This window comes from Bos taurus, chromosome 1 (assembly GCF_002263795.3).
Source record: "Bos taurus isolate L1 Dominette 01449 registration number 42190680 breed Hereford chromosome 1, ARS-UCD2.0, whole genome shotgun sequence".
In the NCBI taxonomy this organism is placed as follows: Eukaryota; Metazoa; Chordata; class Mammalia; order Artiodactyla; family Bovidae; genus Bos; species Bos taurus.
Genome location: NC_037328.1, coordinates 144,568,279 through 144,583,765, shown reverse-complemented (window position 1 = coordinate 144,583,765; position 15,487 = coordinate 144,568,279). Strand labels below are relative to the sequence as shown.

General features: G+C 49.3%; 3 protein-coding genes across 3 annotated transcripts in view; 1 reads left to right on the top strand and 2 right to left on the bottom strand.

Moving 5' to 3' along the window:
- Nucleotides 1-15,487, top strand: part of TSPEAR (thrombospondin type laminin G domain and EAR repeats) — a 177,531-nt gene that overhangs the window by 35,343 nt on the left and 126,701 nt on the right.
- KRTAP12-2 (keratin associated protein 12-2) lies at nucleotides 3,376-4,069 on the bottom strand. The gene has a single exon (NM_001080351.1). It carries the CDS (start codon nucleotides 4,032-4,034, stop codon nucleotides 3,660-3,662), a length of 375 nt encoding a protein of 124 aa, NP_001073820.1. The 5' UTR covers nucleotides 4,035-4,069; the 3' UTR covers nucleotides 3,376-3,659.
- LOC616413 (keratin-associated protein 10-8) lies at nucleotides 12,583-13,950 on the bottom strand. Its single transcript, XM_059889484.1, has one exon. The coding sequence runs from the start codon at nucleotides 13,936-13,938 to the stop codon at nucleotides 12,853-12,855; it is 1,086 nt and encodes a 361-aa protein (XP_059745467.1). The 5' UTR covers nucleotides 13,939-13,950; the 3' UTR covers nucleotides 12,583-12,852.

Below are 15,487 nucleotides of genomic sequence, written 5' to 3'. Positions count from 1 at the left end.
GGGGAGAGGGAGCTAGGTGGATGTGTTTATTAACCAGCCAGTGGGGTGGGCTCCTGGTTCAGCAACCCAGCAGGAGGGGGTAGGGTCTTTGGTGATCAGCCAGTTGTGGGGCTTGGAGAGCTTGTTCGCGTGAAGGGCAGAACCAGAGGGTGAAGACCTTTGATGTACAGCTCAGCTTCCAGGATCAGGAGCCATGGCTTCACCCACTGTAGCGTCAGCAGCAGGTGGGGATGCAGAGCGAGGCAGGCACGCAGAAGCAGATGGGGCAGAAGTGGGCCTTGCACTCCATGGTCTGGCAGGTCACAGGAATGCAACAGGCAGGGCTACACGCACAATGAGGGTTGCAGAGCGGCTGGCAGGATGTGACCATGCCGTCACTGGGACAGCACAGCAGAGACCCGCTGGGGTCGGGGGAGTCGCAGGCACCCCCACACACCACGAGCGGGCAGCAGATGGGGGCGCAGCCCAGGGCACCACAGCCGGCGGGCGAGCCGACACAGCACATGGTGGTGGGGCTGCTGGTCTGGTCTGCGGGTCCCTCCCCAGCAGCCTTTATTACCCGGGACGTGTGTCCCGGCAACGTGGCCCCTCCTTGTGCTGTTGATCCTGTTTGCACTTTCCTGTCCCTGTGCCGGGTGCCCCATGAAGCCCGTCAACAAGCACAGCCTGCAGTCTCTGGGCTGGGAGTGGCCATGCTCGTGCTGGGCAGGGCTTGTGCTGGGCAGGTGCTGTGCCATGCTGGCCACTGGGCTCTACTGGTGGTTTGAGGTGGGCAAACTGCCCGAGGAGTCAGGGTCCCAGTGTACCCGTGCTGCCAGTCCCTGGGTGTCCCTGGTGGGCACTGACACTCACATGCCCTGGGATGTCTGTGCATGCTGTGCATGGGGCTGGGGCATGTTGCTTGGCTCTTCTGCTCAAGTCCCCACTGGGCCTCTTGCTGTGGGGACATTTGGGTGTCCTGCCTGCCAATGTGGGGACCTGGTGTCGGGAAGGAGGGGAGAACCCTGGGGTGACGTGCCCAGACTCCTGCCTGCATGGCTCTATAGCCCCTGGGGAGGACAGACCAGCTGGACACCACTGAGAGGGAGGAAACTGAGCCCTGCGTGGGATTTCTGATAGATATCTTAATGGTTGGGTACTGCTTTTTGATCCAATTTGAAAATCTGTCTTTTGATTTTGACGTTCAGACATTTTGCATTGAATGTAATTGTTACTGTTTTTAAAGGTAGAATACTATCTTGTGAGTTGTGTTCGATTTGTCCCATCTGTTCTTTTCCCTCATTTCCTTCTTTTTAATTATTCCATTTCATTTCTACTTTTAGCTCATCACTTACACATCTTTTGGAAGCTGCTTGGCCTAGAGTTTATACTATACACCTTTAACATAATACAGTCTGCTTCCAGACAACATTCTACCATTGCATCCATATTGTCAGGATTCCACAGCCCAGCACATCCATTTCCTTTCATAGCCTTTGTGTTATTGTCGTATTTTACTTTTCCATTTATTAAGAATCCCGCAGTGCACTGTTACTACATTTGCTCTAGACAACTCTCTAATAATGATTGTTATATTTATCTTCTCTTTAAAATCATTTCTAGAGCCATTCTTTTCCTTGTGTAGGCCCAAGTTTCTCTATGCTATCATACTCCTTGACCTGAAGAAATTTTCTCAATATTTCTGGCAGCACATATCATCTGCTGATCTCTCTCATTTTTTGTTTACCTAAGAGAGTGTTTATTGCACTTTCAATTTTGAAAGATATTTCCCAGTTTTGTGGGCTGACAGATTTTTCATTTAGTATTTTATAGATGTCATTCCATTGTGTTTGGATTGTGGAATTTCTAATTAGAACTCTGATGTAATTCTTATTTTTACTCTTCTGTACATGGCATATATTTCCCATATGAGTGCTTTCGAGATTTCCTCTTTATTTTTTTTTTGACAGCCACTATTTTAATATGATGTGTCCAGGTCATATTTTTGGTCAGGGGTGGGTAGGGAGAAGGTCCTTATCCCACGTGAGGTGCTCTGGTGTTTTTAGGCTTATGTCTTTCATCACTTTTAGAAAATTTCTCAGATACGATTTCTTCAAATATTTCTTCTGTGAAGAGGTACGTTCTATGCCTTTTCTCTCTCTGGACTCTAGTTACGTGCATCAGTGATACTTTGATATTGTCCCAGAGTCTGTGATGTTCTGTTCTTATCCCCATCCCCACCATCTTGCTCTTTGCTTTTGAATATGGTAGTTTCTATTTCCCCATCTTCAAGTTCATCGATTCTGCACTTGACTGTGTCAGGTCTACTCAAGAGCCCATGGAAGGAATTCATCTTTGATGCTGTATTTTTATTTCTATACTTTCCATTTGACCCTTTCCTCTATTTTCCATCTCTCTGCAGCAATTCTGCATCTGTGTGGTCCCCACATGTGTGGCCCATGTTTTACACTCAACCCTTTAACATATTAGTCACGTTTATTTTTAAATTTCAGTTTCACGACTGCAGCATCTGGGTCACTTTGAGTCTAGTTGTATTGATGCCTTTGTCTCTTGACAATGAATTGATTTTTCACTGCTTTTTTGAATGTCTTCTAAGTTTTGTCAACCTCAGATGTGTTAATTTAAATGGACATAAACTGTGTTTCTTCCTGGGAATAAGTGTCAGGTCATCAGTGTGGGGACATTTGAATCAACCTGCTCAGATGTTGACCTTGGTTTGGGTTTTGGTGTTTTCTGAGGACCTTCCAGGTACCAGTGGCTTCAGAGTCCTTGTGTGGTTGTCAGCATCTTGTGCTTAGGACGGGGGCTGTGAACACAGCACTTTTGCTCTGCCCCTGCATGCCTGTCACACAGAAGTGACCTCTGCATCTGTCTGCCTCTCCCTGCTGGAGGCTGATGCGCTGAGGCAGCTGCGCTGGCCAGGCTGGAGCCAGGAGGAAAGTGGGGCTCTCTGGTCTTGGCCCAAGGTCAACCCTGGCAGGCCCTGTGTGCTTGGGCCTGAGGGGTGAGGCTTTCTCAGATCTGTCTCCTCTCCCTGGGATGGCCAGACTCCCCTTTGTGTGTGTGGTGGGTTTGTATGAGCCTTCTGGTCTCCCTGTGTGGTCATCCTTTAGGCACCAGATTGGACCTGGGTCTGGGCCTGTTTCCCACCCGCCATTCAGAGGTAGGGGAAGTCCTTCCCCACTCACAATGTGAGTCTCAAGTGGCCGATGTGGGGACATACCTTCCCCACCCTCCACCCACCAAGGACCCTCCACCTTCAGCTGAGCTGTCAAGAGGGCTCTTTGAGGAGAGTCCTCGGTACTTATGATTTGTATACACTTTTAAGAAGAAAACTTCAAAATATGTGAAGATAAAACAGGGGGACAGGCTGCATTGAGTAGCATGGTTTATTTGTATTTGGCTCACATAGGGTGTGGTTTCCTGCTGGAGTCAGAGAAGGACCCTGGGAACCAGGGCTTCCTCTGGGTAGGGGTGGATGCACCAGTTCACAGAAGGGTCCAGATCATCCTGCCACGTTCTGACGCAGGTTCAGAGCTTGGTTGATCATGCTTTGCATCTGCCACATTCAGAACCTGGAGGCCCACTGAGGACTTGTGCTAGGAGGGGTATAGGAGTGATCTGGTCTGCACTGGGAGCATCTGCGAGGAGGCTCATGATCAAAAGCAGGAAGAGGTGCTACAGGAGATGGGTCTATAGACCAGGGTGGGGCAGGAGGGCTGGTAGCACCCAGAGGACTGGCAGGAGGGGGCCACATACACTGCTGGCCTGTAGCTCACGGGCAGGAACACAGAGGACTGGCAAGAAGGAGTCACACACAGGGTGGGCTTGTAGGTCACTGGTAGACATACGGCTGGCCTGTAACTCACGGGCACGCAGGTTGCCTGGCAGGTGCTGGACGTGCTGCAGGTTGGTTGGCAGAGGCTGGACGTGAAGCAGGACGTGTGGCAGGGACTGGATGTGCTGCAGGATGGCTGGCAGGAGCTGGGCACGCAGGCAGCCTGGCAGCCTGAGGAGCAGCTGGTGTGGCACATGGTGGTGTGGGGCTGGGTGGTGTTGGGCAGAGAGCTGGAGATGTCTGCAGGCTGCCTCCCTCAGCAGCTTTTATACCCAGGCTGTGGGCGTCCCAGCAACAAAAAGCACAACTGTTGACTTCCTTGTGGTTGTTGCCACTGTGTTTCCCCAACGTCTTATTATCCTGGGGCACGCTTTTCTGGGCTGTTCTCCTCCATAAATTAGTTTGGCTTTGAGGCCAGGTCCTCCCTCTAAACAGGATATTCTAGTTTGCCTTTCCATGGGTTCATGGTGTTTCTCCAGGTTATCATTGTGCACGGGGAATCCCCAGATTGACTAAAAGTACTGTATCTTTTTACTCCTTTTAATCTCATGCTGTCAGTGAAGACTTTGAGGCCATCGTATATTTTGAGCTTTTACTTTGCATGTGAAAATGAAAGTGAAGTCACTCAGTCATGTCCAACTCTTTGTGACGCCATGGACTGTAGCCTACCAGGCTCCTCAGTCCGTGGAATTTTTCAGGCAAGAGTACTGGAGTGGGTTGCCATTTCCTTCTCCAGGGGGTCTTCCCAACCCACAGATCGAACCCGGTCTCCCTCATTGTAGGTAGATGCTTTACCATCTGAGCCACCAGGGAAGCCCTCAAGCTTTTTTACTTTGCATAGGAAAACATTGAAGCAGGTGCCTGCAAATTTCAGTCTTTGGGGCAAAGCCACACACATGCATTTAGTGTATCTAAGGCTGCTTTTCCCTACAATGTTGAGTTGTTGTGAGTGAAACCACATAGCTACAAAGCCTGAGATTCTTACTCTAGGCCCTTTACAGAGTTTGTCAGCTCCTGCCTTATTGTAATCATGCAAGAACTGATTTGCTCAGGCAGCAGATTATTCTGTGTGCTGGGGTAGAAACGTCCAGCTTCATGAGCCCTCCAGGGCAATGGAGTGAATGAAAAATCAATGCATGGAATCATTCTGAGGGGCGGGGGCTGAGGCCCAGAAAAGAAAGCAGGTTCAGTGGAGAAGTGATCTGGGGGCCTCTGGGAGGAGGTGATGCTGAGCTGACAGTGGGTGCAGTGAAAGGTCAGGGGTGGTGGGTGCTCCAGGCAGAGGCAGCAAGGACAGGGTGTGAGGACCTTGCTGCAGAAACAGAAATATTCCAGGAGCAGTGGGAAATCCCACAGCGTAGGGTGCCAGAGAACCAGTGTAGGGGGACAGACTCAGATCATAGAGCCTGAGGACCAGTCAGCACAACCTGGGCTATGGAAGAAGAAAGAGTCAGTGAACTTGAAGACATGTCAGTAGAAAGCATCCAATCTGAAGAAGAGAGACAAAGAGATAAGAAAAACAAAGAGGGTTTTTGAGACCATATCAGAAAGGCTAACATGCAAGTAATTTCAACCCCAGAAGGAGAAAAGAATGACACTGAAGCCTAAGGATATTTTGAAGAAATAAGGGACAAAACCCCCAAATCTGATTAGGAAAATTCCAATTTACAGATCCAAGAATCACACACCACACCTAAATCCCACTCCATTAGGAGCAATGTAAAGACCACAGATTGCAGAGTGAGACCGAGCAGCTTCAGTGCATTACAGGACCTTCCAGGTCTTCCTGACTGGATGTCTGTGTTGCCGGCCCTTTGAATGGTGGCAGGGTTGATAACTGATTGGTTATGAGACAGTCCATGTAAAATGCTTAGTTCAGCCCTGGCATGAACTGGAACCTGGTTGTTATGATTATGGCAATAACGTGGCCACAGCCCCCAGTGAGGAGCCCCACCCCAAGGTAGAACCTTCTGGATCACAAATCAAATGGAGGTGCTGGTGCAACAAGTGTGATTGTGCTCATGTGGACAGAGGACAGGGTGGTTAAATTGGGGGAAGATCTTGAAAATCACCACGTGGGGGCCCAGTCCTGGCCTGATGGCCCTTCCCCATCCAACCCAGGCTCTGATTTCAGAAATCCCAGGGCGACTGGGTCACTGTCAGCCTCCAGCTGAGGGAGCTTCCTGAACTGAGTCATGGCAGCTGGAGGCTCCAGGAAGAGACCCTCGTGGGGGAGGAGGAGGAAAAACAGCAGGCGGCCATAAAGAAGACACCCGGTGCCTCATTGCCAGGATGCCACAGCCTGGGTATAAGGGACACCCTGGGGAGGGAGCCTCCAGACCAGCCCTGTCCTCTGTCTCGACCCCACCCAGCCCCAAACCACCATGTGTGACACCAGCTGCCCTGCAAGCTGCCAGTCAGCTTGCTGTGTGCCCAGCTCCTGCCAGGAGATTTGCTGTGTGCCCAGCTCCTGCCAGCCGGCCTGCCCTGCTGTCTGTTGCCCCGCTTTGGGCTGTGGGAGCCCCTGTGGTGCCTCCCGCATGGCTGTGCTGTGCCGGCCGACCTGCTGTGCACCCAGCCCCTTCCAGGACGTTTGCTGTGTGCCCAGCCCCTGCCAGGCATCCTGCTGTGTGCCTTTGAGCTGCAAGCCTGTCCTGTATGTCCCTGTGCATGGCAAGCACATCATGTATGTGGTCCCCTTCTGCCAGTCTTCTGGGTGCTGCCAGCCCTCCTGCCCTGCTGTGGTCTGCAGACCGGACCCCTGCAGCGTCCCTTCCTGCTTCTGAGCCCATGACCTGCAGGACCCCTCCCCTGTGTGGGGGGTCAGAAGCAGCGGGCTCTCTGACCTCCCACAAGGCAGCCCAAACATCGTCCTCCTCACACCTCCCAGACCCGATTAGATTGTGTGGCAGCAAGGCCGCCTGGTCCCAACCAGCTAGGCTGAGGGACTCACCCATCAGTGTCCCCCGGCCCCTGCCCGGGTCATCCCCATGGTGCCTGCACTGGCTGGTCCAGGCTCTGATGCCTCCAGCATCACAGGTCTAATAAACATCAGAGTGCGATGTTCACTGAGTCATCCAGGTTGGGCTAAACCAGGATTGTGCTTGATTAGTTTGTCTTCTACACCCACACCTGGGGGGAATGTGGGGTGGCTGGACATTGGGTTGGAGCCATCCCAGAGGGCAGATGGGCCATCTGTGGAATTAGGGAGGCAGCCAGGACCGCGCCCCTGCTGGCACACCACATGGGGAGGGGTGTTCGGCTCCATGTTCTGGAACAGCACTGAGAAGGAAGGAAGGTTCCCAGAGGTCTCAGTGATTATACGGCCGCAGTAGCTCCCTGGTTTAGGGTGAGGAGAAGGTGCTGGGCAGTGGAAGGCCACAGCACCCCCCTTGGTGGCCCACCGGAGAGTGGACACTGGGCCTCTTGGATGCACTGGTATTTTGTGTCACACCGACAGAGTTCACCAGTGAAGCTGTCCAGGCCTTTTTTTGGTGGAATTTTTTTTTTAATATTCAATTTTGAAATAACTACAGATTTCCATGAAGTTGCCAGAAAGAAAGTACATGGAGTTCCTGTATACTTTGACCCAGTTTCCCTCAATGATAGCGTCTTGGATAACAAGCACAGGGCGCGACCGGGAAGTTAACAGTCCACAGATCTCATCCAGAGCGCATCGATTTTATGTGTGTGTGTAGCTCCATGCAGCATCTTCATGTTTGTTGTTCACACAAACACCACCACAGTGAGAGGCAGGATTGTACCATCACCACAAGGCTCCTTCCTCTACCCCATTACAGCCACACCCACCCACACTCGCGTCCCTAACCCTTGGCTGCCACTTATCTCTTCTGTATCTCTACTCTTTGGTTAAATTGAGAATGTTATTAAAGGGTATAATTTACTGTTGTTATTTAGTCGCTAAGTCATGTGCAGCTCTTTGTCACCCCACGGACTGCAGCATGCCAGGCTCCTCTGTCCTCTACTATCTCCCGGAGTTTGCTCAAATTCATATGCATTGGGTCAGTGATGCTACCTAACCATCTCATCCTCTGCCACCACCTTCTCTTCTTGCTGTCAGTCTTTCCCAGCATCAGGGTCTTTTCCAGTGAGTCAGCTCTTCGCATCAGGTGGCCAAAGTATTGGAGTTTCAGCTTCAACATCAGTCCTTCCAATGAATATTCAGGACTGATTTCCTTTAGGACTGACTGGTTTGGTCTCTTTGCTGTCCAAGGGACTCTCAAGAGTCTTCTCCAAAACCACAATTCTTTGGCATTCTGCCTTCTGTATGGTTCAGTTCTCACATAGTACTTGACTACTGGGAAGATCATAGCTATATGGACCTTTATAGGCAAAGTGATGTCTCTGCTTTTTAATACACTGTCTAGGTTTGTCATAGCTTTTCTCCCAAGGACCAAGTGTCTTTTAATTTTGTGTCTGCGGTCACTGTCCACAGTGATTTTGGAGCCCAAGAAAGTAAAATCTGTCACTGCTTCTACTTTTCCCCTATTTGCATGGAAGTGACAGGACTGAATGCCATGATCTTAGTTTTTTGAATGTTGACTTTTAAGCCAGCTTTTTCACTCTCCTTTTTCACCTTCATCAAGAGGCTCTTTAGTTCCTCTTCACTTTCTGCAATTAGACTGGTATTGTATGCATATCTGAGGTTGTTGATATTTCTCCTGGCAATCTTGATTCCAGCTTGTGATTCATCCAGCCAGGCATTTCACATGATGTACTCTGCATGTAAGTTAAATAAGCAGGGTGACAATATACAGCCTTGTGGTATTTCTTGCCCAATTTTGAACCAGTCAGGTGTTCCATGTTGGGTTCTAACTATTACTTCTTAACCTGCATACAGGTTTCTCAGGAGGCAGGTAAGGTGGTCTGGTCATCTCTAAGAATTTTCCAGTTTGTTGTGAACTACACAATCAAAGGCTTTAGCATAGTCAGTGAAGCAGAAGTAGATGTTTTTCTGGAATTTCCTTGCTTTCTCTATGATCCAATGAATGTTAGAAATTTGGTCTCTGGTTCCTCTTCCTTTCCTAAATCTACCTTGTACATCTGGAAGTTCTTGTTCAAGTACCGCTGAAGCCTAGCTTGGATTTTAAGCATAACCTTACTAGCATGTGAAATGAGTGCAATTGTACAGTAGTTTGAACATTTTTTGGCATCCTAAAATATGTCAGTTTTTGAGACTGACTTTATTCACTCCACACAACTCCCTTGAGATCCACTCAGGCTGTGGTGTCAATAATTTGCTCCTTTTTACTGCAGAGTAAGACTCCAAGGTGTATATTTTTCTCAGTTTGTTAACCATTCACCTATCAATGGGCAGGTGGGTTATGGAAAGGTTTTTAACTATGAATCCAATTTCTCTGATTGATATAGGGCTATTCAGTTTATATATTTCTTCCTGAGTGATTTTTGATAGTTTGTGTCTTCTAAGGAATTAATCTGCTTCACTTAGTTTGTCAAATTTGTGGGCATAAAGTGACTCATAATGTTCCCTTATTATACTTCCAATGTCTGTAGGAGCTCTGGTGATGTCACATCTCTCATTCTGTTTCCTTACTACACTTCCAATGTCTGTAGGAGCTCTAGTGATGTCATATCTCTCATTCTTGATATTAGTGATTAGGATCTTCTCTGTTTGGCTTGCTAGTCAGTATAGATAAAGATTATTCAATTTTATCCATTTTCACAAGGAAAAAGCTTTTGGCTTATTTGATTTTCTCTTTTATTTTTCTGTTTTCCATTCCATTGATTTTCTACTCTGATCTTTGGTTTTGTTTTTCTCTTCTGAATTTAATTTGCCTTCTAGTTTCTTAAGGTGGAAGCTGAGGTCATTTATTTGAGAGTTTTCTTCTTCCCTAACAAGGACATTCAGTGCTACAAATGTCCCACTCTGCATCACTTTAGCAACATCCCACGAATTTCGATATGTTGTATTTTCACTTTTATACACATCAAAATATTTCCTGATTTCCTTTTTTCTTCATTTCCTGATTTATGTTTTATTTAGAAGTCTATTTCATTTCTAAGTAGTTGGGGATTTTACAAGATCTTTCTGTCCTGGGTTTCTAATTTAATCCCAATGTGGTCAGAAAATACCTGTTTTGTGATTCAAATCTTTTCAGATTTACAGAGACTGGCTTTATAGCCCCCATATGGTCTATCTTAACAAATGTGAATTTTCTTGATACATGTTTTGCTTTGATTGAAAATGAAAGGTTTTTGTCTGGGGGTGGAGTGTTTTTTCAGTGTCAAATAGTTCACTGGTTAATACGTTCATGTTCAGTCACTAAGTCATGTCTGACTCCCTGCAATCCCATGGACTGTAGACCACCAGTCTCCTCTGTCCATGGGATTTCCCAGGCAAGAATATTGGAGTGTTTTGCCATTTCTTTCTCCAGGGGATCTTCCTGACCCAGGGATTGAACCCATGTCTACCTGTGTCTCCTGCATTGCAGGCAGATTCTTCACCACTGAGCCACTCAATAGTCTATATCCTTCCTGACCTTCTGTCTCCATGTTTTATAAGTTATTGAGAGAGGATTATTGAAATCTCAAGCTGTAAGAGTAGATTTGTCTGTTTCTCATTGCGGGTCAATCAGTATTTGCTTCATACATTTTGAAGGTCTACTATTAGGTGCATCAATATTTAGGATTGAGTGACTATTTTATCTTTATGAAAGGATCCACTCCATCCCTGGCAATAGTCTTTGATCTGGAAATTATACTTTATGGTATTGATAAAACTGCCCCAGCTTTTTTTTGATTCTCCAGTACTCTTGCACAGAAAATCCCACGGACGGAGGAGCCTGGTAGGCTGCAATCCATGGGGTCTCTAGGAGTTGGATATGACTGAGCGACTTCACTGTCACTTTTCACTTTCATGCATTGGAGAAGGAAATGGCAACCCACTCCAGTGTTCTTGCCTGGAGAATCCCAGGGATGGGGGAGCCTGGTGGGCTGCCATCTATGGGGTCGCAAAGAGTTGGACATGACTGAAGCGACTTAGCAGCAGCAGCAGCAACATGATATACCTCTTTCTAACTTTTTACTTTTAACCCATTTTCATTTTGTATTTAAAGTGCATTTCTCATAGTCAGCATAAAGTTAGGTCAACCTCAGTCAACCAGTCTCCATCTTAATTGGAGCATGCAGACAACCTATGTTTAGTGTGATAATGCTATTTGTCCCATACTCTTCCTCCCCTTTTCCTCATTTTATGCTTTATTTTTGGATTAATTGATTCTGTTTATTATTTCATATTATTTCCTTTGTTGGCTTATTAGCACAAGTCTTTCTTTTGTATCTTATTGCACTAAGATCTTTCCAGGAGCCAGGAAAAGGTGATATCCACAAGAAATGAGTAGATGAATTCATTATGGATTTAGACTGAGATACATGCAAATTGAGGTGAAAATTTTGCCAAAATTCCTCAGAATAGATTGAAATAATTTAAAGGCAAACAGAGATTGGTGTGGGGCTTCAGTGGTGACTCAGTGGTAAAGACTTCATCTGCAATGCAGGAGACACAGAAGACATGGGTTCGATCCCTGGGTCACAAACATCCCCTGAAGGGAGGGCATGGCAACCTGCTCCAGTATTCTTGCCTGGAGAATCCCATGGACAGAGGAGCCTGGCAGGCCACAGTCTATGGGGTTGCAAAGAGTTGGACATGACTGAAGTGACTGAGCACACATGCATGCTGAGGGTGTGAATTTTTCATGTAAGGTGCAGCTCTGGTGCTGGGCCATAGCTTAATCACTCATTCCTCCATCCCTCCCTCCCCCTCCTCTTGTCAGTCTCCCTCCCTCCCTCCCCTCTTTCTGCACTGAAATGAGGCTGCAGGAGTCATTTTGGGTTCTCCAAGAAGCCAATGCCATCATGTGATAGACTCACTAGAAGTTTATTTTGGGGGAAGAGTAAGAGGGGGAGTGGAATGGGGAAGGGCTTTAACATGCCCAGGTTGACCAGACTCCCCTGCGTGGGGAGCAGGAAGGAAGGAGGGCCTGGTGGGCACCACCTTGGCCCTCCACACAGCTCTGAGAATGCCTCAGCAGGTGGTTGTATAGTTGGAGCATGAGGCTTCTGTCCTGCTGTCCCAATCGTGTGCTGGGAGCAGCCTGGCATGGATGCTGGGGTCAAAGCAACAGTGGCAGATGGGACCCCATGGTGGGTTCTTGTGAGGGGATCTGCGTGGAGCCTTCAGGATGGACACAGTGTGCCTTTGATAAGCAGCATTCAGAGCTGAGGAAACACTATTCACTGTCCTCGGGACCTCACCGGGGAGGGAGGGCTGCAAGTGCCACGGAAGAAAGGCAGAATGTGGCTGGGTTGCAGAGCGGCAGGCCTCCAAGGCCTCGTGATTGTCCTCGGGGTGTGCAGCCACCCCTCGGCTTTGTGGGGGAGGCCTGAACAGCGCAACCTCGGCCTGAAGCACAGGGTGGCTGCGCCCTGTCTTGCCAGGTCCCGACTCCGGGGCCTTCCTGGTTCTCTTCTCCCAGGAAGGGTCATGGGAGGTTCTGTTTGGAGTTCTGAGGGCGGTGTGTGCCCCTCCCCAGAGCCCCTGCCACCACCACACTCACATCAGGAGAGGACATGGGATGAGGAAGCATGTAGAGTGAAGAAGCCGAGTTTATCAGGCTAGGCTGGCAGGTCCTGCGGAGGAGAGTCTGGGAGCCGGGGGCGGGGAGGGGGGGTGGGGGCGGCGGGTCGGCCTGGGGGGGGGAGGGGCGGGTCGGCCTGGAGGAGGGGCGGGGCCTAGAGAGCCGGACCCGCTGTGATGACTCAGCCTGGGTTTAGGCTCTAGGATGACCTTGGCAGCAACTGCTGAGAAGACCCTGGAGGAGGAGGAGTCCCTGTCATTCCTGGTGACACAGAGGAGACAGCCTGTGGGTGTCCTTTCTGGGGTTAAAGTCCTGGGGGAGGTTAAGGGCTGATAGCTCTGAGCTGAGCCTCTCTGTTGAGGGACCCTGGAGCCTGGCTGGCCCTGAGGGGCCAAGTCAGCAACAGGGCTCCGGGGCCGAGGCAGGGACGCAGCAGGCTGGGCGGGAGCATGCGGGCCGGCAGAGCAGGGACACGGAGGAGGCCGGGCGGCAGCAGCTGGGCTGGCAGGAGGAGGTGTGCACACAGCAGGCAGGGCGGCACACAGGGTGGCAGAGGAGGGACACGGAGGAGGCTGGGCAGTAGCAGCTGGACTGGCAGGAGGAGGTGGGCACACAGCAGGTGGGGCGGCACACAGGACGGCAGAGGAGGGACACAGAGGAGCAGGAGGGTCTGCAGCAGGATGAGGGGGCTGAGCAGGGGGAGGCCTCACAGCACACTGGCCTGCAGCAGACAGGGGTGCAGCAGATGGGCTCACAGCAGGCCTGCTGGCAGTGGGAGGAGGTGCAGCAGGAGGGCTGGCAGCTAGACTGCTGGCAACATGAGGAGGTTGAGCAGGGGGAGGCCTCACAGCAGACAGGCCTGCAGCAGACAGGTGTACAGCAGACAGATGTGCAACAGACAGGCTTGCAGCAGATGGGCTCACAGCAGACTGGCCTGCAGCAGACAGGTGTGCAGCAGACAGGCTTGCAGCAGACGGGCTCACAGCAGGCCTGCTGGCAGGGGGAGGAGGTGCAGCAGGAGGGCTGGCAGCTAGACTGCTGGCAGCACAAGGCTGGGCAAGAGCTGCTGCAGCCTGGCTGGCAGCAGGGGCTGGAGTCGCAGCTCACTGGGGCACAGAGGAGGGTCAGGCGGGGGGCCGGAGCACAGCAGCTGGGGGCACAGCAGGGGGGCTCGCAGCAGCTCTCTGGACAGTCGTCCACCTGCCAGGAGGAGCCGGTGCAGGAGTCACAGGACCCAGGCAGGCAGATCCGGCTGCTGTAGCTCAGGTCGCTGGAGCAAGCAGACAGGTTAGAGAAGGCCATGGTGGAGCTGGAGGAGGTATGTGTGTGTGAGTGAGTATGTGTGTGTGTGAGGTGCTCAGACTCCTGGCTTATATACCCCTCCTGGGGGTGTGTGTTGTCCCAACAGAGGCTTCCACGCCTCTCTTCCTGGTTGGTATGGTGCCCTATGAGGACTCTCACTTGGGTCAGCTCCACTGTCATGAGATGTCCTTGCTCAGCTCATAAAACTTGGGGTCACTGCTGGCAGGGTGCCAGATTCTGGCCTGAGACTGGCTCTACAGGACACCTGGAGGAAACATGCAGGCTTCCCATGGCTGACCCCTTGGCCTCTCCCAGGCAGGTCATATGCATGGGCACCTTGTGACAGCTCCAGGTCCATGAGGACGTGCACTGAGTGGGCCAGTCTGTGTGTGTAGGGCCTCACCTGGCTTAGCTGGCCTGGCCTGTGACTGGGGAGAAGAGGACAGAGGTATCCGTTTTGGGGAAAAGACAACAGGAGAGGGCAGGGCCTTACTGGCGGGCTCTGTGAACTTCTGTGGTCCCCATGTCAGTAAGGAGGATGGTGCCTGAGAACAGGAGAGGATCTTCCCTCCCCTAAGTAGGAGATGGACTGTTCCCGTGATACTGGGGCTCCCTAGTGCATTAGAGTGACCAGATCCAAGGACTGAACTTTGAGTGCTAAACCACGTCCCCCAGAGCCCATGGTCAGTTGTCCTGAGAGGCAGGTCTTGGATCAGGATTTAATCCTGAGACAGGCGTGGGTGAAGGTGGTGTGGAGAAGCTGGAGAACAATCTGTCACAATTTCAATAAAAATCCAAAGGGAATCTTTTTTGTGTACAAATCAAGAATATTGAACTGCCAGAAAATACTTGCAATTTGCATGATAGGTGAAAAGTTAATATGAAAATTTTAAAGTGACTAAACTAAAACAATATAAGATAAAATAATCGAACAAAATTAAAAACATTTGTTTTCAATAATCATATGAAAAACTACTTGATATCAATAATGAAAGTTTCCCAAATTAAAACATAAATGTCCCACCTTTAAGATGAACCAAGATTTACAAAGCTGATCATTTCCAGGGCTGCTGTGCATGGGGGCTCACTCTTAGGCATGCTTTTTTTCACATAATATGAAATTTATTATTTACTCCATTTTGAAGTGTACAATTCAGTGACATTTAATACAGTCACATGTGCAGCCATGACCACCACCCAGTTCTAGAACATTTTCCATCACTCCAAAAGGATATCCTGCATTATTAAGCAGTCCCTTCCAGCCCCTGTTAATCACTAATCTGCTTTCTGTCTCTACAACTTTGCCTATTCTGCACATTTCACGTAAGTGGAATCATACAATATGTACCTTTTGTGTTGACTTTTTTCACTCAGCATGTTTTCAAGGTTCATCCACATTGTAGCATGTGTTGGTGCTTAATTTCTTTTAGGGATAATATTCCATTATATGGATAGACCACATTTTATTTATCCATTCATCAGTTGATGGAGATTTTGGTCATTTCCACCTTTTGGTTAATGTGACTAAGGCTGCTTTGAACATTTTGTATAAGTTTTTGTTTGAACACTGCTTTTTAATTTCTTGGATGTATACCTAGGAGTGAAATTTCTGGGTCATATGGTGGCTCTGTGTTTAACATTTAGATGTACTGCCTGGCAGTTTTTCACTCAGGTGCAACATATATCTTATTTGGAGAGATGTCTATTAAAGTGCTTTGAAAGAAAGAAA